Source organism: Perca fluviatilis, chromosome 20, assembly GCF_010015445.1.
Source record: "Perca fluviatilis chromosome 20, GENO_Pfluv_1.0, whole genome shotgun sequence".
In the NCBI taxonomy this organism is placed as follows: Eukaryota; Metazoa; Chordata; class Actinopteri; order Perciformes; family Percidae; genus Perca; species Perca fluviatilis.
Genome location: NC_053131.1, coordinates 4,501,086 through 4,522,307, shown reverse-complemented (window position 1 = coordinate 4,522,307; position 21,222 = coordinate 4,501,086). Strand labels below are relative to the sequence as shown.

General features: G+C 38.2%; 1 protein-coding gene across 1 annotated transcript in view; it reads left to right on the top strand.

The window, feature by feature from the left end:
• nrxn3a (neurexin 3a) overlaps positions 1–19,477 on the top strand; it is a 260,386-nt gene extending 240,909 nt beyond the window's left edge. The window contains 3 exon segments of the mRNA XM_039786713.1: positions 6,403–6,493; positions 17,018–17,062; positions 17,065–19,477. Coding sequence (XP_039642647.1) covers positions 6,403–6,493; positions 17,018–17,062; positions 17,065–17,939 — 1,011 coding nt within the window. The 3' untranslated portion in view covers positions 17,940–19,477.
• The last annotated feature ends 1,745 nt before the right edge of the window (positions 19,478–21,222 follow it).

The window sequence follows — 21,222 nt, the reverse complement described above, 5'->3', positions numbered from 1 at the left end:
TAACAGAGTTGCAGACATAAAACATATATTAATTCACAATGGAAATACATAATAAATTACTGGATCATAAAATATGGAAATATTCATCATTGTTCGTCAGAAGTTATCTACATCAGAGATCAAACAGATCAATCAGTAAAAACCATTTACAGCCAGATGCCTGCCTCCATGTCAGTTAAAAAATTACATCTAATGATACCAATTCACGAAGGTTCAGGCAATTTTGCAAATTCTTCCACACAGAGGGAGCAGCATATTTGAAGGCCCCTTTACCCAATTCAGTGCGGCCTTTAGGGACAGATAACCGGAATAAGATCTGGGAACGAAGACAATAACTTCCTGTTTTTTCTTATGGATATAGAGCTGTAGGTAAGATGGAAGCACACTAGGAGGGACAATGGTGATTAAGGATTTTAAAAAGTTTTAAAACAAACCTCAATGCTTCATGGTAACAGTATCCAACGCATGTAGACTTTGTATGGATGCATGCAGGTATGTAACATCAACACCTTCATGTCCAGCACAGACATGAAGGTGGCAGCAACAAGTCTCCTTTTGGCCTCAAATGAAAACAATACTTTTTCCTAAAATAAACCAATGTTAAACCAATTGCTGAATGTGAGGCTTAAAAGAGACAGAATCATCAATTATAATACCTAGATATTTGTATTGAGAAACAGACTCAATCTCGGAGCCAAGAAAAGTGGTGATAGATAGAAGGTTGAGTGGCTTTGATTTTACATTTCACAGAAGAAAATTTCACATAGAATTTACAGCCTTCCAAAAATTTGCAGTGTTTGAGTCCAGAAAGTACTCAGATTTGGCTTTCCTTACCATAGATGCACATCTGTTTCTGAGTTGTCTAAAACAGTCCAATTGGAATTACTTCAACAGCCTCTAGCAAGGGACCAGGCTTTGTTACTTTCCTTTAACAAATCAGATAGGTCAGTATTAAACCAGCCACACACTGTCAATTGACTTGGGAAAACTGCAAGAACAGCAAAGTGAGTATGAATGTCTCACTACAGTGATTGCATGGCTAGAGGACAGTGCTCATAGACCACCGATAGGTTGCCTCAAACACTCCTCACCTGCACTGAGGAAACTCTGGCATGAATGCCCCAAATTGGTCATTCAACATTGAGTCCTTTTAGGGAATGAACTTGCACTCCCGGGGGCGGTTCAGCAAAAAGAGGAGACGTGTTCCGGCGCAAACGTTCCCTAGTGCTATTTTGCACTTTCAGAAAACAATTCCGCCACTGACCAGGAAAAACCTAGTCTAAAGTCAGTGGTGCGTTATTCAGATGCTATTTTAAGGGGCATGCTTGGCCGTAATGTAGAGTGTGCACACCGTGCGTACACTTTGCTTCTCTCATCTCACGGACCCAGCAGTTCCCATTTTTGCAAACCATACATAAATACAAGGACAAATATGACCTTGTTTTACACAACATTTCCATGAATCATGACATAAATAAGGAAATATTAGAGGACTTAAGGAGATGTGATGTTGAACTGCATGTGCCGATGCCACTTAACCTAAATGCCCCAGCAGCAGCACGGGAGAGGAGAGACAGAAGAGCTGTATCATCTATAGTGAGGTAATCCCAGTCTAATATTAGACTACATTGCAAAAATATCACCATGCATTCATAACCTCGTGATTCAGTGAGAGTGAGTCCAAAACATCGGAAAGTATGTTTATGTGACATTTCTTTATTTACATTTTGTCAAAAAGAAAAATCAATAGCAAACGTCGGTCTCCTCGGCTGTGAACCGCTCCTGGTGTGCGCCCATAGATGTATTAAGAGCGTGCGCCTAGCAAATCCGCCATTATAATACCAATCCGCCATGGAACAAGCGCGCCTGCTTTTAAAGGGAATGTGAGATAACGCTCTGACTGGTTTATTGCACGTTACGCCGAAACCACACCTATTAGTAATGTAGCTACTTCAGACCAAGCCATTTTAGATGTGCGTCGGGCGCAAGAGTCATTTATCCCGCCGGTATAATAGCAACAGCGTCCGAGATCTGCCCACAAAGCTACTTGCGTTTGGCGTTTGATACTTGCATTTTCAGATTGTTAAAATAGGGCCCTGTGATTGTAACAGTTTCACAGTTCAAACTACACATTGCCCACCTAAAGTGATTCCATCATCGGTGTTGCCCACTCTGTAACCCAGACCACGTTGTCCAAGTTGGTGCAAATCCCTTTCTCAGCGTAGTGTCCAGCTCTTCTCCAGTTACGTCTTCCTTATTCAAAAATCATCTGGAAGGGTCCAGCACAATATTAATCTTCTCAGACTTTTCCTGTATTTAAACAGAACAAGTTATAACCATGGCAATACGTTTCCCTCCATTCTTTAAACAGCTTCAGCATATGACATTCCTTTGTGCTCTGTTTTTACTAGCTTAAAATTTGATGATTTAGGCTCATTAGTGTCAGTACTTTGATACACCCAGCAGATGGCGACAAATAACTAGAGCTAGTGGCTCACACACTACATAAAAAGTTTAAAGAGGTTTGTTGTTGTTGTTGTTTACGTTAACAACCATGTGCTCATCAATAACAACACAAACTAAGTTCCTGACAGAAACATTTTTCCCTTCACGTTGTTAAAACCATATTAATGTATTCATCGAATAGTTAAGAGTAGATTTCCAAGTTCATAGTTCCTTTTTTGTGAGGTTTAGAGGTTACCTGTGGAATTGTGGAAGCTAGTGATTTCTCTCTACCCAGGGCTTTGTAGATGGCATTGATTTGGTGATAAGGGTTAGGGTTAGCTCTTGCCTGTACTGAAAGCAACCCAGAAATCAACCCAGACGTTCACATCTTGGCACAGGGGGACCATGTGATGGAACTTGCCAATTAGGATCACCACAACATCAGTGTCAACAGTGCACACGCAACAGTTGGTACAGCCATTCAAAAGGGCATTCTGCATGTGAAAGAGCCGCCTTTTATCTGCTTCCTTGTGATACCGTGGTGACATGTATCGATTTCTTCCTCAAATAAAAGCAGTGACATCAGATGTGATGATGATTTTGTGATGATTCATTGGCAATTCACAGAGCTCATTTTGTTAGTCAAGAATGCAAACCTATTTGTTGGTTGGATCACATAAAAAGTCAGCCCAGTTTCCAGGGAGTTTGTTCTTCCCTTCAACCTTTCTTTGAACACACCTCGCTTTTCTCTATTGGATTCTTTGATACTACTGGCAACATACAGAATGTATCCCATATAGGGATGTCCCGATCCCAATCGCAAGTATCGGATCAGAGCCGATATTGGCATTTTTAACTTCTCTGGGATCGGCATTTACCCTGATTACCTTACTCCGATCATTTATTTCAGCTTATAGTGATCGGCGCCTTTAATCACACCCACCCTGTGCCACAGACCCACCACCAGACTGCCTGGATGCAGGCTCTTTCAAACCAAGATGGCGCACGGCCACTCACCAGTGTCCGTCAAGAGAGTCTTGTGGCTTGCCAGCCCTTGGCAACGAGTACAAAAGTTTGTCTTTCTTAGTCATCGGTTACAAAAGCGAATTACTCCAATTTTCCATACTTCTTCCGTAATTCCACCAGTGAACCAAGCTTACAGGCTGTTATTCCCTAGAGCCGTCATCAGTTTTTTTTTTTAAAATTGTATTAATGGTGTAGACCCATATAACGGGCGACTGTTGACAGAAAACCCCGTCGATATGATCAGTCGCGTCCCCGAGGTCCAAAAAACTGCCACAGAACAGACCAAAAAGACGAGACATAATATATCTCTATAACAGCAGGCGGCGCTAATGTGTAATGTTGCCCAAGAAATGAAAACCGGCAGCTGATTGGACGAACACGTCACATGGGTTTGTTTTCTCCGGAAATTCAGAGCCAGACTGTCATGGCGGCCGTTCAGAATACGATCTCATATTGTACTAAAATAGTTCACTGAAATGTGTTTCTGAAAATATTTTAAGCGAGAAATAGGCCATGCAGTTGCTGAATCTGTCTTCATTTCAGCTCAACAAAGGTCAGTTTAAAAGATTTTCATCAGATTTTGAGAGACTGTAGTCACCTCATTCCGCTCGTCATTTCCGGAAGGTAATTAGCAGTTTGCGATAAAACTGGTCACATTCGATTAGCATGAAAACGTATCCTAGAGAAAGGGACATGTGTTATTAACCATAAGGTTCATTTTGTGCTGGATTTGTCCTTTAAAGGGTAATTTCCTTTTTTTCCTCCTATTTACAATCTTTGACATTGGTCCAGTATTAAGCAAGATCGCTGGATTCGGCATCGGCGAAACAATGTAAGTTATGGGGCAATTGTATAGCTTGTATTTACCTTCGCAAAAGTACTCGTTTTGCCACTGACAGGCTCAGATTAATATTCTAAGTGTCTGACTGACTGAAAACTATAAAAAGCCATTTTGGGTCGTCTTTCCACTTTTCCAACCATCAAAACTTTAGTTTTGGTTGAAATAAACACATAGTTTACTGATTTACATGTGAAAATATGTTGGCTCACACACTAAAAGTATTGCTTTTTTAAATGGAGTCTGGTGGGTTTTGCGCTAGCGACTTCAGAGCTGTTTCTGGTTAAACAAAAAAGGTCTCAAAGAGGTTTTAAAGGTCTATCTCTGAATGGATCCTTTCCATAATGTTGCCTTATTAACTTATATTGTAGCTTGTTTCGCCGCTGCCGACTGCAGCGTTCTTGCTTAATACTGGACCAATGTCAAAGATTGTTGTTCCCATCAGTCACTTAGACACAAAAACATAGGAAAATAGCCCAGGTTGAAAAAATCAGTAGTTACCCTTTAAGAGGGAATCTTTTAATGGCCAGTGTGAACAGTAGGAATTAGTACAGCAAGCAAAATCTGTTTCAACGTACATATGGGCATTGACTATTGTTTAAAAGACACACTTGAAAAAGGGAACCTGCCCTGTAATTCCCACTGATGGTGTCTCCCTTATAACTGTACCACATTAAGTAAAGATGAAGATGTGGACTGGTGCCCAGGCTATACAATGGCATGGTAATCATATTCCCAAAATCTTCCAATTTGGTTATTTTATTGTTATTATATGTCTGTTCATATTATTTAGATTTTACAGTCTCTTGAGTGACAGTGAGATTGGTTCAGGAGTGACAGGGACAGGGCTCACATACTTCCAGATATCAGTCTAATTACAGTACTTTTACTGATTGCTCTCACAGCTGTACTGGAGTTGTTAATTGCTAATACAAACTGAACAGCTGCTGTTTCACTTTAAAAGCTTTCCAGTGGCAAACAAATTGGAGGCTTTAGAAAATGCATTCTTTGGTAGAATTGCTATTGTTCAAAGTTTGTTTGTCATGCATTACGTTTTACTTATCAGGTTTTTTGACAAAGAAATCGTAACTCAAGGTCCAATTACTAGCTTTTCCTCGAGCTTTCAACCGTGGTCTTTCTCAGACACCTGTGTTTGTGTGGGTTTGAGCATAGGCTAAAGACCACAGTGTGAAGGAAACCCACTCAAACAAACTAGTAGCTCAGTGTGAACTCTAACCACCACTAACAACATAAAAGATCACACATAAAATATTATCACAATTGGTAAATAAAAAAAATGGTTTTACAATACCTGCACAGGAATATAACATTGTATAGGCTTTTTAAAGCATGTATATACAATGTGCGGAACTAGGATTAATTTAGAGAAAATATACATTAAATTATATGGACTAAAGTGATGTTTTTATACTTTATATTAATATTTTACTTAGCAAGTTTTATATCCATAAATCCAAATGTTCCACAAGAAAACCCAGCATACACCATTTCAAGACTGATATGAGACAATTACTTTGCACTACACTGAACTACATGGGCAAAGCAATCAGAAAGCCATCAGGCAGTGATGTCTTGATACCAACCACATAAAGTTAGTAGGTTTAAAACTACTCACAGCATCCACTGGGAAGGGGTCAAAAATCATAGACCAGATGTCAGCGGACAACAGGAGAAACATCAAGTAGGACATTCACATCAGACACCATCTCTAAACAGAGACAGGGATTACCATCTCCACCCGTATGTGACCACCTGTTGTCATTTGATCGATACTTAGGTCACATGACAGCAACTGAGCCATCTATATGAAAACTAAGCCAACTCACATAAAATGAGGGAGACTGTGAGATCCAGTTGAAAGCTCTGAAAAAAGTGAACCTTGAGTTAGTTGTTTTTGTCACACTACTGTTTCCAAGGTCAAAAAAAAAAACTTTCATGCTCATCTTCTAACTCATTTAGTATATTTTTACTTGTCTTTGTGTGTCTTCTTTGTTTTTTGCTGTTGGCTCTTTGTATTTTGGGTATCTTTGCTGTGGCTGTGACCTCTGATGACCAACGTTCTGCCCATGAAGCATACGGCAGATGAAATTGTGTCATCTGCAGAGTGTTCGAGTGATGACGAAGACCTGGAGGAGTGTGAAACTATCCATGCAGGTGGGCTAGGTTAGTTTGCATTTGCTTGCTTTTTTGTGCTTTCACTCATCTGCACCAGAGGATCAAGGTATCCTCAAAGCATCACACCCCCATGGTTAAACAAAGTGTAACTTCATAAAACAGCCAATGTAGTAAAAGTAAGCATAGCTTACTTGCACATTGCCCAGTTAAAAGAAAAGTTGGATTATTTAATGCAAATTGAGAATTCAAATTGAAAAAAGAAACCAGAACAGACAGTTCCATTCAGTTACCCAGAAACCATTACTATAATGAGCTACACTTGCACATGGGGTCTACCAAAGTAGTTAACATGGTCACCAATATTCATACAAATTCTGTTTTCTGAGAGGAATAATAAGGGTTAGTACATGTCATCACAAATGTGCAAAATTTGTATGATGGTGAACGATGTTCTCTGCACTGATGCTGCAAAATGTATCACATCGTGTTTGAGTCCACTGCTCCTGCCATTCACTGCTCTGCCAATTTCCATTTTGTAACAATACATTTTGACAGTCTTTGTTTTTAAATTTCTTTTCAGCTAAAAGTCAGTGTTGTCTAGATAACAGTGTTGTTTTGTTTTAGTTTGTTTTTTCCATATTCGCTTACATGTAATAGAGAACAGATATCATTGAATTTCTGTGTACAAGTTTTTCTTTTCTTTTTTTGGGTCATACTTTTACTTTTAGATGTACATGTTATTCTGTCTTTTTTGTATCTAAATATTAAAAATTCTAAAATGTTCAAGCCTTGTGATAACTTAGAGAATCAGTTTGAAAGAATTTGGGAATTTCCATATTTCAGCAACATTTATTTTGTAGGATACAGCAAACAGACGTGTTGTCACTTCTTTACTAAATAATCAAACTGTCACACACCTTTCTGAAGGGCATGACAGATCTCTTTTTTTAAAAGATTTTTTAGGCTGAACATGTTCATGTTTTTTTGTTTATAGCTGTACCATTAAACAATACATCACCTTTTAAATACAATGCTTATTTGAATACTCTCAGACATAATTTCATTGATGATATGTACCCAGACAGCAAACAGAACACCTTTTAAGTATTGCTGTTGGTGTAAATGACATGTCAGCATCAGTATTTTGTTCATGTTGGCAATAAAGACAAGCTGTCCTGTACAAACCTTCCTGCTACAGTAAATTTCACACACTCCACTCCTGTCACTTACAGATGATATAAAACACTAGGACATATTATTATTATATTATTATTATATATTATACAAATTAAAAATAAAACGGTGAATAACTAATTGACCAGTTTGCTTATAATGCCTAGTCAGGAAACCATTATATTTTTCTATTAAGGCCCTATTCACCATACAACCGGACTTTTAGCTCAAGAACAATTGCGTCTAAAACAATGCTGAACTATACTGCTAAGTTGTACTCCATGACATTTCATAAGAAAATAAATATTTTGCTTTATGTCATATATATAAACATCAGATTGTGAAATATGTATAGTCTAATGCCTACTGGTAACATCCAGAAATTCAGACCAGTAGGTTCTCCCTTTTAAAGGTCATTCCCAAATTTTTTCAGAGTATGTGAAAGGTTGTGGTCTAAATGGGTTAACAGATGTGATGTGTAGCCTGAGATTTATGGGGATTTATGAAGAAAGACAAAGACAGGGCCCCAGTCATCCAATCATGTGTTTACACAGAAATTCACACCATTCTAACCCTAACATCACTTTGACAGTGGCATGCTTTTTATTTGAAATTTCCTTTGTTGTATTATTTCCGGAGTCAATGCTATTTCCTGTTTTGTTTTGTCTTTTCTAAGTTTTGTTATTGAGACATCATTCTCGTCTATTCGCCAACCAACAAAAAAACACATTTGTGGCATGACGCGTTGGTGGGTGATATTTATTTCCACATATATTCGGGGTTCCATGCAGCTTTGTACCATGCAGCTTTTACTGAAAAGATCCCTCTCTTGGTTTTCAAAGCAAATCAAAAGGCAAGAAAAAATATTTTCTTCCCTTCAACTTTTTTTCATCTTGAATACGAAAAGTTACATAACTGTTGGCACTTGTATTTGAAAAGTGTACCCTTCTAATTCTTTAGTCAGTCTTCCAGTCCCTTTCCTTCCCCTGCCAACTTCCACCTAATGATGTATTTGCTCAATGACTAAATGCATTTGCAATGCATTTTAACCTATTTTAGTGTAGATGGCATAAAACTGTTTTGCCACAAATTCTAGTATTTTCCACTTTATTATTTCTCTTGAAGGGATACTTTTCTGTTTTTCAATCAGCTTTGTTTCATTGCAGTGTAGGTAGTATATGCAGATGAACAGTGTTCATCACACTGTGTGGGGTGATACAGAGCTGATTGAAAATTGAAGAAAATAAAGTTTCACTTTAAGCAGGGTGAACTTTGATAATTTATTTGCATGTTTTTTGATTGAGTCTTGACTCCATGCCCCCATATTTAGACTAACTTGGTTGCTTTTTTTGCAATTGTGTTTAAGTTGGAAACCATTTTTGCGGTCGCACCATCGAATGCCGTCTATCTTACCCCACACCGTCTTTATTTTGCCATGTGGCTGTTGTCTTTCTGGTCAGTTTGGAGAAGTTATCAAGTGATTCTGTTCTCTGTTGTAAATCTGTTGTGTTCTCCTTTCAATTAATTTCATAAGATGGCAATGGTTCTTGAATAGCTCATACTGTAAACTGATATTTGATGACCAAGTAGACAGGTTCTATTTATTTTTCTTGTGGAGACACTAAATATTCTGATACATACAATATGATATTGGTACAAAAACACCCCATGGCCAATGATTAGTAATACAAAATATTCCCATAATGTGTAAAGTAGTACAGCTTTACAGATTAACCTGAGTACTGTCACTGTCAATGTCATGTTGAATGCAATACCCTCCCCCATTATGTCAATGGCCTAAACTAATAACAAAAGGCCAAGCGTTGTTTACTCCAAACAGCTGTTCCAAGAGGTGCACCATTATATATCAAAACACATGTTAATACCATCTGTTCCGTGCTTGCTGACATGCAAAAGAGAGACAGCTGTGTGTAACATGCAAAGGGGTACCACTGTAGCTGAATGAGATCAGATACCTGAATGTCCATCATAAACCATTTAGTGCCTTTTCACACCTAAAAGTCAGATCCCAGGTTCATGTTTTTGTTGCATTGTATAAGAGATGGGGACTCGAGTTTGAGACTTGTCCTCAAAAGACTTCAGACTCGACTCAGACTTGAGATGCGGGACTTGTAAACAATCTTTATTTTTAAGAAATGTCTGGTGAGCTGACCATAATCTATAACCTACACCTAACACTAACGTAACGTATATCTGCTGCACGCTAGCTCCAAGATATTGTATACATTTGATCTGGTTAGTTTGGATTTCACACTGCAGATATGAAAGCGCACTTAAGAACTCTACATGACATAACTACGTTCTGTTGTCATCACATATGTGAGCCACGTCGGGCTTCCCCATCCTCTCGTATTCTCTCTCTGGTGTCAGAAGTTTTTCTGACTCATGCTCTCCCCGTGCTACCGTGGTTCTTTTTGTTTTGATGCTCTGTTGAGAAGCAAGACAAAGGAACTTTACTTTGGTTTTGCCGAGTTACAGCGTTTATTCAAAACAAACTGACACCTGTAATTTTGGTTCGGATCAAACAGACCAGAACGAGTTAGGTGTGAAAGGCCCCTTAGATCACATAACCAAGCATGTTGGATGCAATGGTTGAGGAAACATTAGGAGACAATATCAATGTGAGTTTTCCCACTTTGTCATGGAACTCACTTTATCAGTGTCTCATAGTCCAATTGATAGTCGGGCACAAATTTAAATCGGCACAACTGAACATTTGCCTCATAGCACTGAGATGACCATGAAGAAATAAAAAAATAAAATGGCACACTTCCAAATGGGTGCATCATGAAGCAGGATGCCGCTAGTCTATAAACTGCAGGCTGACCACAACTGAACATTATTTGACATCTTTGAAGTTTTCAGCTCATTTCTCACAGCTTCGTGACTCACAGCTCACAGCTTCGTGCCTCCAGCCTAATAAACGCGGGCCCATATAATTTTTGAAAAGTTTCAAATATTTGAATTCAGTTCTGTTTTTCATTCAAGTCTGATAAACTAGTTATATTTTATTGAGTGTTAGAAATGGTAGAAATCATTGAAACATTTGGTGGAGCAGACCACCCACTTTAAATGTTATCATCCAATTGAATGGGTGTTGTTATCACTATCATACATATGATGCAGTATGGCCCTACACTACCTCCTAGTTGTAAAAAGTAGGCAACGATCATCTATTGGGAAATTGGATCACCAATCCGCACTGTAAGATGACGTAATATGAAGAATGACAATGGTAGGGAGTAGCAGTTTTACTTGCACTTTGTATAGAACATATAGATCTTAAGTTAGACGACATAATTATATATATATATATATATATAATAAGAATAAGATATATATAATAATAATAATATAATAAGAATCTGACCTCAGCCGTGTATCTGCAACTCTTTCCTGCTGCTTGGTTGTAGATAGGCTACATGTTGCCGTGTAACACAAACAACAGCAAGTATTGGCCTTTTAAAGACTAAAGGATCTGCAATTTATCACAAAGCACACTTGAAATGATCTTGATTTGATGTTTTTAAAATACATTTTCTGGCCTCGAGGCAACCACTGGTCTCCATTTAATTTCCTTTGAGCACAGACTAGTCAGACGCGTTATTATGGATCTCACGCAACATCTATGCAAGACCTGCCCTTCAATAGCATTCACACGCTACTATTGGCTAGGTGTCCATGCTCATGCTGATTTGTCCTATCCCCTGACCAGTCGGCTATCCTAACCTTAACTACTTGAGGTCAATGCCTAACCCCAACCAATCAGGCTGCTTCGAAGGGCGGTACTTGCCTAGAAGTTGCGTGGGATCCATAATAACACTAGTCAGACATTTGCCATCTTATGGAATTCCTCTCCGATTACATTTTTATCTACATTGAAAAACCATGTGGGTTACATTAGGCAAAATATTAAATTATATGTCAAAAGACCCTATGGGGTTAAAGCTGGTATCTGTGTTTATATAACCTTCGGGGTGGTGGAGTTATTGTAAAACATACAAACCACAGCTGAGGTTTGACAGGGTACTTGAGGCTTTGCATGGCCCCCCTGGGCTTTGGGCCGGGCCATCTGTACACTTTGACCCCCTCCCCTGACAGTGGTGCTGTGCCTAGGTAAAAAACACAAAAAAAAAACATTGTGTAGTATCAGGTTGGGGCTGGGGAGTTATTCTTAGCTTTTACGTCATTTTACTAATCCTCCTATAGTGGGAAAATTGATGGCGTTCCGAAGATACACAAACCATTCCACAGTTCAAGGGAGACAGATCACAGTCCCCATTTATTTTCAAAATTTGTTTCTGGTACAAAATGTGTTGCCACACTCCTTAAAATTTGAACTTAAATGCCAGTGTGAAAGCATTCTTGGACACTCTTTAAACTACTAACTAAATATAGGTTAGCTGGTTGGTTCACACCTGTCATGGTGGATAGTGCCAACAATCTAATGTCCTTAGTTTTGCTTTGGCAGGTTTAGATAAACTGCAGCTGCCACTTTCATCTTCCACCACTGCACAGACGACAACATGCACAATGTTAATGATATCAGCTTTAAGCTTGTCTTTTGACTCTTTATCATATCATATTTCAATATTGAACAAATTGCATTTCACATATAGTCCATGACAAAATATTATTTATGTATGTTTTGTGTTTTTTTTTCTTTCTCTTCCCCACTGTTATTAGTTAAACTCGAGCTGTGTCCCAATTGCATACTACACACAAATTTGTTTTTTTTGGGGGGGGGTTACAGTGGAAAAGTGGCAAAATGATGACTACTCAAACATGTCAATTTGCAAACAGAATTCACTTGATGTTGAGTGGTGCATTTAACAGAAATGGAGGAGAATTGTTCGAGCTTTTAACAAAGTTGCCGTTTGCCTGACATCTGCCTGCACACATGTATATCATAAGTATCACATGTTGTTTTTTTGCAGTACAAACTGTTTCATTACTTAATTTCACTATTCGCATATAGTAAGGGATTGGGACACAGTGTCTGTCTCCTATTTGTCCAACATTGGTCAGTCTTACCTGCTCCCAGTTTGCTGTGTGGTTTATTTTATACTTTCCCTAAATGCAACTTACTTTAAGCATGCATCAACATCCTCCAGTACAACGAAAACATAGCCAGAAAATAATCAAAATAACCCATTGTCAGTCAGTAGCGTCTCTCTCTCTGATGTACACCCAGAATGCACGGCTGCTTCATGTTTAAATACTTATAGATTTGGAACACAAGAGAGAGGAGCCCGGCCTCCAGTCGAGTGCCTCTCTCAACACTGTCTGTTTTGTATTGTGTGCATCTGGTTGTAGTGTGTGCAAAATTTTGGCTTTGTTCTTTCATCCTAACATTTTTCATTTGATTTGGTTTTAACTGCTCATATTTCTTTGTATTGATCCAATTGATCACTGGCATTTTGGTTCTAATTATGGTTTTTGGCTTATGAAGTATGTTTAGTTTGTTTTTTTGTCAATCAGATAACATTTAAATCACAGTGTGAAATAATATTTTGATATATTTAGACTTTTTTTGTGGATTTGGAACTACTTTAGTGATTAACTTGTGTGTTATATTTCCTGCAGTATGCTTTTCTGGCAAATATTGAATAAAAAAAGAAGTAAATGTTCAAAACAACAACAGCTGAACAATCAACTCAACTTCAGGCATTTTTGTAAACGTATGCAGAAGCCCACAGATTAGTAGGTGAAGCAGTTCCAGATCAATTGACATACAAATTGATCTTTGCTGAATATTTTTGTAAGACAAAAAACAAATGAATTGCATGGTTAAGAAGTTGCAGTTTAGGGTTTGTCAGACTTGTCAGTGTTAGAGTTCTTCTGTTCTTTTCTGTAGATGGGCATGTATATTGCTCATTGTTTGTATATCCCCATCCCTTCCTTACAGCCAAAAGCTCTAATGCCGCCCGACCGCTTCGTACTGCCTTTACATGGACATGGCAACTGACTTACACTGTCACCCTCATCACCCTCATTTCCTCTGTAGTATGTTCATAGGTCCCAGCCCTTCTTCACTGTCTCCCTTGTCTTTAGAGATATTAAAGTATAGAGTCATCCATCCATTCTACACTAAAGATCAAATTACAATTCAAGCAAAAACTGTAACATGGATAGATTTAGATTCTATTGAAGTCTATTGCAATGAAAACTATGTAGATACACATTCTTTTGTAAAAACAAATTATTTACCAGGAAAAAACAAAACATAAAAAACAGAATTATGGTGTTTATTTTTTATGTTATGTGTTGTGGATGTATGTGTTGTTGCCTCCCTGTACCGTCGTGTTTTAAGATAGAACACAATCTACAGTGGATAAAATGATCTTTAACGGTACCAAGTGGCTATCCAACATTCTTACACGACTTTTCCTTTGTAAATTCTTTTCTTCATGCCTAAATCACGTGGGCAATTTGTTGATGTAAGTTGACAATACACAATATGTTTACACTCTTGTTTTTGTTTTTTTGAAGATGCAGTTTGTAGAATATGAAGGAATGGACTAAAATGTCATTCTTGTGTATGTCACAATGAAAGCAAAGTGACGTAATGAATATGGTAGGTGCTACATGTAGAATCATAAGCAACTCCCAGATCCTATGTTAAGGTACACAATTCAATCCCATGGTGTAGGTTGACTCACTATTCATTATTGAGTCCTACTCGATATGAACACAACATGCACTACAAACTGCATCTCCGATCAAGCTGTGGACAACTGAATGAGTCTTTAACAATGTTTTATTGTTTGAAATGATAGAATACATTTGCATTGATCTACAGACTTGTGTGCTTGTGAATGTTTGTGTTTGTGATCATTTGTGAGTTACACAACAGTTTGCTTTATTGATATACAATGTGCTTTTAAGATTCAGTATGCCCACGCTTGATGGCAGTGGATACTTTCCATGTCAATGGCACTTTGAATGTTCACTCCTGCTTGAGATCACATTTACATTAAGAATAAATCTAACTCTTTGCACTTCTCCTTAAAAATTTGTACTACTGTTTTTTGTTTATTTTTTGCATAAATGTGTGGATCAACATTGAAGGTAATAATGCAGATGTCACAGATTAGAACTGAAGTTGATCAACAAGTCATAAATAATCTGCCATGAGGATTTAGCTTGGAAAAATAGAGAGCAACATTATTAGAGGGTAAGCAATGTTATAGTTTGAAGCCTATTGTTGTTACTGAAATGCAGTGTGGGCTAAGTTCCTAAGCCAAGCTCTGTCAAAGAGCCACGCGTCCATGTTACAGCCTCGGTTTTTAACAAATACAGCAAAAGACAACCAGACTTTGGTTTAACAAGCAGTTATACAGTTTTTCATCATACAGTTTGAATGCTTTGCCAATTGTCGGTTGTTAGGGAGTACCAACTGATATTGTTGTGTTGTGTACAGCAGGTTTACTAACTGCATCTTCAATAATAACTCAATTTACCAAAACTGTTTCTTGCTCTTATTTATCATGGAAGAACATTTCAAATGTTATGGTGCGCACATCTCTAGAAAGCCTTATTATTAGCGTACCCAACTGAAAGTGATAAGCAAAAAGTTCAACAGACAGTTGTAGCTTTCCATTGTGGCAGATTCATCAAGCTTAGATTTGAGTTCAGACAAATTTGCAAAGAATTGGTCTGATTTTATATTTCACATTTTTTATTGTAGTATAAAGTAGTATAATGAGCATGTAGCCTATATATTGAAATAGATTTGTTAGAGGACCTGGTCTCCTGTTCTTCTGGTGAGCAAGAGGCTAACTGTAAAATGAAGCTGTTAAACACTTAATAAAGGAGAGTTCACGGCATGACATCTTTTACTCAGGCTAGTATTCCACAAAGGGTGAGCATTCAGGTGACTTTACTCTGCCATTGACATGGTAGGAACTAAGATATATTATAGTTCAACAGTGTTTTCTTGGTATCACAGAGCTGCTCTTAAAACAGATCATTGTCACTTGTTGAATAAAATATTAATGAGCCATAACAAACTTTTTTCTTTTAAATCTTGTCAAGACACAGTACAGAAAAAAGCAATCAACATTTGAATGACATTATAATAAACTGACAAAACCTCTCTGTAAACCATGTAGCCATTTAAACATTTTATTTTTCAAATGCTATAAATTTGAATTACACACCGAAAATTCAATGGAAGTAATCATTAATTTTACATGCAACGTTGTGGTTCAATACAACGTGCACCCATGTTATTTTTTTATTTCATTGAAAGAAATGTATTTCTGATATAAAAACAACTTTAAAAACGGGTCCAATTTGACCCGAGGCTAAGACAAGGGTTAACCTTCCACTATCTGGAATATCTTTCATGGAAATAGCACGTTAGCTTCTGGCTTGTTGATACAGTCTGTATATAGTTAGAAAAGTTTGTGAAAACAAATTGATACAACTAATATGCACACATTTGTTGGTAGTGAACTCTAAGTAACGATATTCCAATGGTTTGCACATGACAAATGCTTGGAATGTGCATCCAGTTTAATATCAGTCCTGATTAACCAAAGTGAGTATAAAGAAATCATTTATTTGCATGAATTCATTGATTGAGGATTTATCTAATTTTTTACAAACAGCTCCACCTTCACTATTCAAGTGGCTACACAAACTTGTTGTTTGTTTCCTCTCACTGTAATTTAACTTTAAGATTGAGATCCCCTTTACATCCAGAGCAGCTCTGTATCCGAGAAATGTTTGTAGAACTGTAACTATAGTTTTCTGTATTAGCAAAATAAGGCAAAAGGTTTAAGATGATTGGAGAGCCATTGAGCTGTAAACATTGCTGTTATTTATATTATAACAGCAATCTGTAGTTTGGATAATACATTTTATCTTAACCAAATTCATGTTACTGTATATGTTGTGATGATGTGAAATTAAAGTAATTTTTAATATTAGATGTTTTCCTTCTTATTTAATATGGGGGGGGGGTAACAACAACTATAGTATATTTTGATTTTAACTATGAATAGGTTTTCATTTATTTGTATTCAGCAAATAAAGTTTATTAGTTTACATTTTTTACAGATTGCTCTTTGCTTGAATTATATTGAGGAAGAATCAAGTATACTTAACTATAGCAAGCACATTGAATTTGAAGCAAACTTTGCTTGATATTTCTGGCTCATCCTTGTACACCTCTTAAGCCTTTTGAAATATATAAAATATGCCAATTTTCCTTTCCTTAATCTAGCAGTCTTGAATTGATATGCCAAGTTTTGGTTGGTTTTGGTTGTCTGCTTTGGTATTCTGTCCAGATGTATGTACAGTAACTTAGTATATTTCATAAAACCCTAAAGCTGTCCTCTAACATGACTGCCTGTCTGTCTCCAACCCCAGGAGCTGAGTTAGTCATCCCAGTACTTCAGGATCCATTAGCGCACCCCTCGTAGCTACTTGTGCACCCTTCATTCCCACTCCCTCAACCCACCACCCACTCCTGACCATTATTGAGACCACCAAAGAGTCCCTGTCCAAGGCCACTGAGGCGGGGGTACCTTGCTTGTCGGACCGAGGCAGCGATGATTGTGATGATGATGGCTTGGTGATATCGGGGTCTGGCTCTGGGGAAGCGTTCAAGTCTAACCTGCCCCCTACTGGTGATGAAGATTTTTACACGACCTTCTCCTTGGTAACAGCTAAGACCTTATCCACGTCAGGCTTTGAAGGTGGCTACGAGACTTTTAGACCTAACAAACCTTCAATCTCCAGACGCAGTAGGACTACCACTACCGCCATACTAACCGCCGACCAGAGCCCCACCACCGCCACCTCTGCCTCCACCGCAACCCTCCACAATGCTCCGGCCAAACAGCCGGCTGGCATAATGAATAACCGCGAGCTAAAACCCCAGCCCGACCTAGTGTTGCTTCCATTGCCCACAACTTTTGAGGTAGACAGCAGCAAGCTGAGGGGCCCATTAATAACCTCCCCAATGTTCCGTAATATACCCACAGCACTCCCCACAGAGCCGGGCGTCAGGCGAGTTCCAGGGCCCTCGGAAGTGGTCCGTGAATCTAGCAGCACCACCGGGATGGTCATCGGAATAGTGGCGGCCGCTGCCCTGTGCATCCTCATCCTTCTGTATGCCATGTATAAGTACAGGAACAGGGATGAAGGCTCCTACCAGGTGGACGAAAGCAGGAACTACATAACCAACTCAGCTGTGCAAAGCAACGGCGCTGTCATTAAGGACAAACAGCAGAGTTCGAAAGGCAGCAACAAGAAGCAGAAAAATAAGGATAAGGAGTATTATGTGTGACTGTGAGACTTTCGTGAACACGAGAGAGTGAAGAAAGAAAGCACTAAGAGAACATTGACTTATCAGTTTCCTTGCAAGGAGCTATGACAAATGATGGTATAACATGGAACTTGAATAATCTTATACTGTGCTGAGTAGTTGAACTGATGATATGTACTGTAATATAAAGCACACTTACTATTGTAAGCATAACAACAAGGCTAAATAGCAACTTTAGAGACCTTACTCTTCTATCTGGTCAGAGACGTTATCAGTATAGAAATATTTCACAGCTACATCATTCTCCCAAGTGACTTTTAGAGCTATGTGATCCTTAGCATTAAACAAAAACTTTTTTGTAAAATTGTTAATTACAAAAGGCTCATAATCTTATACATTTTCAGCATGTAAGCAACATGTAGTGCTTAACAAGAGGGTCAGGCACACCATCATTGTAGAAGTAAAAAAGGACTCTTGCTGTATCAGAGTATGACACATTTTTATGTTTTATACATAATACAAGTGTGGTGTCTAACTTATATTTGCTTTAAGCAAAAGGGAAAAAATGACAAAAAGAACAGTAAGAAAAGAAAACTATTTCTGTGTATAAAATGATTCCAAGTAAGGAACTTGCCAGGGGCAAGATCTCCTAAAATCTGTTTGCTCTGGCATCCGATTCACCACAACTATTTTCATTGTTTGACAGAAAGAGTGACCCACTTTGTGGGAAGAAGTGGCCACTCTCTAGGTAAAAAGCAACTGATTGTAAAATGCATGCCATCCTAATTCTACAGTAAAGTTCAGTACAGTAAAAGTCAAGTATACAGTGTTCAACTTGGACCATGTTCTCTTAATTAATGCCAAACAGTTGTTCATATCAGATCAGAACTCCTCTCAAAAATGTTAACCATGAAAAAAACAGTCTTTTAAAAAAAAAAAAAAAAAAAAAGGTCTGTTATTGATGCACAGCTAGTGGTGGTTTTATCTTTTTGCAAAACTGTTTGTTGGTTCATTGCCTGTTGTTCTCTTTTTCTATGGAGGTGTCAGGAGGAAGACAAATGCAGTACTACAACACTGTTAACAAATGTGTATAAAGAAATAAATCAAATGTTGAAAGTGTGAATTCTATCTGCTGTCACAGTCAACTGTGTCAAGAAACAAGAAATTTGTTTACATATTTTATTACATGCTAGCTGTTGTACTTTGTAGGTAGGAAATTGTACATATACCATGACAGTTGTAATTTTTAGTACCTCTATTGTACAGACTGAACATATGGTTTATCAGCGTATTTCATGACAGAATCTGTTAACTGTTAATTTACATGGAGAAAAACTTTAATGGGAATGTGGAGAATTATATTAATATTTCATAAAGAATAAAATGTATTGTTAGCCTAGAGATCTAACCAGAGATGTTTCTAAAGTTGCATGAATATTTAACTACTTGCAGTTGTCCAACAAATACAAGGTGCCCTTCCTTCTGTATCATGGCTTTCTTGTTCTGGGTTACACTAGTGATATTTCTTTTTGAAAGAATAAAGTCAAAGTTATGACAAATACAGAAAGACAAAGAGGTTATAATGGATGGGGGTTCACAGTTCAAGAGCTAAAATGGCGTGTTTTGTTTTTAAAGTGGGACTGGTCACCTCAAATCATTGTCTTGTCACCGTTTTATCATTAATTACCAATTTTTTACTGTCCATTTATGTTTCCATTATCTGCCATTGTCATTTAATGATGTGGAGGTGCAGTCTTCTTGCCTGAAATTCATATTTTTGTGTTAAAATTGTTACTTTTCATAACCTTTTTTTCATCAGTTTGATAACAAATAAAACATTCTTTCTTTGAAGTTATATTGTAGTCCTTGGATAAATCCAGTTATGCAATTACTCATGGCAATACTGTACCACTTTAACATTTGCCCTAATTTCCACCATAGAATAATTTAGTCTGCATTCCACTACATGGTTTAGCTCGAGTGTAGGCGGGCTTCTCAGCTGATAACCATGCAACACCGCGTAAGACTGCCGTGACATCATCTTCAACGCGACTGGCTCTTTTTTCATCGGCAACAATGTCTGTACTTCGTCAACTGTACAGCGTGGTGCATGATGTCCTGTGCAGCACTAATGATGGTTCTCTCTGACCAATCAGTGGTCTGCAGTGCTTAAACTCCACCTTCTAGTGGCTTGCCTGGAAGCTCCACGGAGGTGATACCAAAATATGTACCAGGTCTCAGGTGCTATACACAACCTTTGTTATTGAAAAACCAAAAGAAGGATTAGTCAAGTTGAGTAGAGCCGTGCTGTACCATGCAATGGAAAAGCAGCATTTGACTCAGCAGGAGAGAGAAAATGAGGCTAGCTTTAAAGTTTATTTTTAAAAAATAAGTATGAATGACTAAAGCCTGGTTCACACGGGACGATTTTAAAATTGTCGCCAATTTTCCAATCCTGAGAGACCCCACACACGGTGATAAAAAATCACGGGTCTAACAGTTTTGGTCGTACAGTGTGTGGTGCGCAGCTCACGGAAAAATCAACACATCACACACGAACCGATTTGACTCCCGAGCATTCCCAGGTCAGACGGGAAATCTCGCAAAATCCCTCGAGATCAAACGTGACTTCAGAGTAAACAATCATTGCGGACGAAGAGGATGCAGTGGCGATAGTTTTTAGTGTGTTTTTAACTGAAAAGAAACGTTATCAAAAGAAAAGGCGATGGTCAAAGAAGACAACGCGAGCATGGACTATACTTGCTACATCATGATATGGAGGTGATTTGTTTTTTTCTCATAGAAATGTCGTTATTACACAGATTAATAAACGTTCATATATTCGTTTCCATGTACTCTGGTGGACTGCAGTTGTGGATGTAGTTATGCCCATCAACTTTATTTATTTTACACAAGCTGCGTGCTCGTTTGTCCCCGGGGGACACCACACACGAGGAGAAATCGGGCCAAATAAATCCAACATGTTGGATATCCCCGATTTGAGATCGGAGCGGTCCCGACGTCCTTCCGAGCAGACGAGAGCAGTCTTAACCCCCCAACACACGGCAGGAATATCTGATCAGATTATTTTACGATAATCGGAGCATCCTTAAGATTGTCGGGAGGGGTGAATCGGGGCTAAAATCGGCCTAATTATCCTGTCGTCTGTACCAGGCAAGGCCCTGGTCAGATAGAGTGTGTTTTAGCAGCCTGGGGCGCTTTTTGTAATTGTTTGAAAAAAAAGGAAAGCGCTTTGCTCGTTGCTTTTGCTTGCTTGAACGTTTTTCTGCTGTATGCGCCTCTT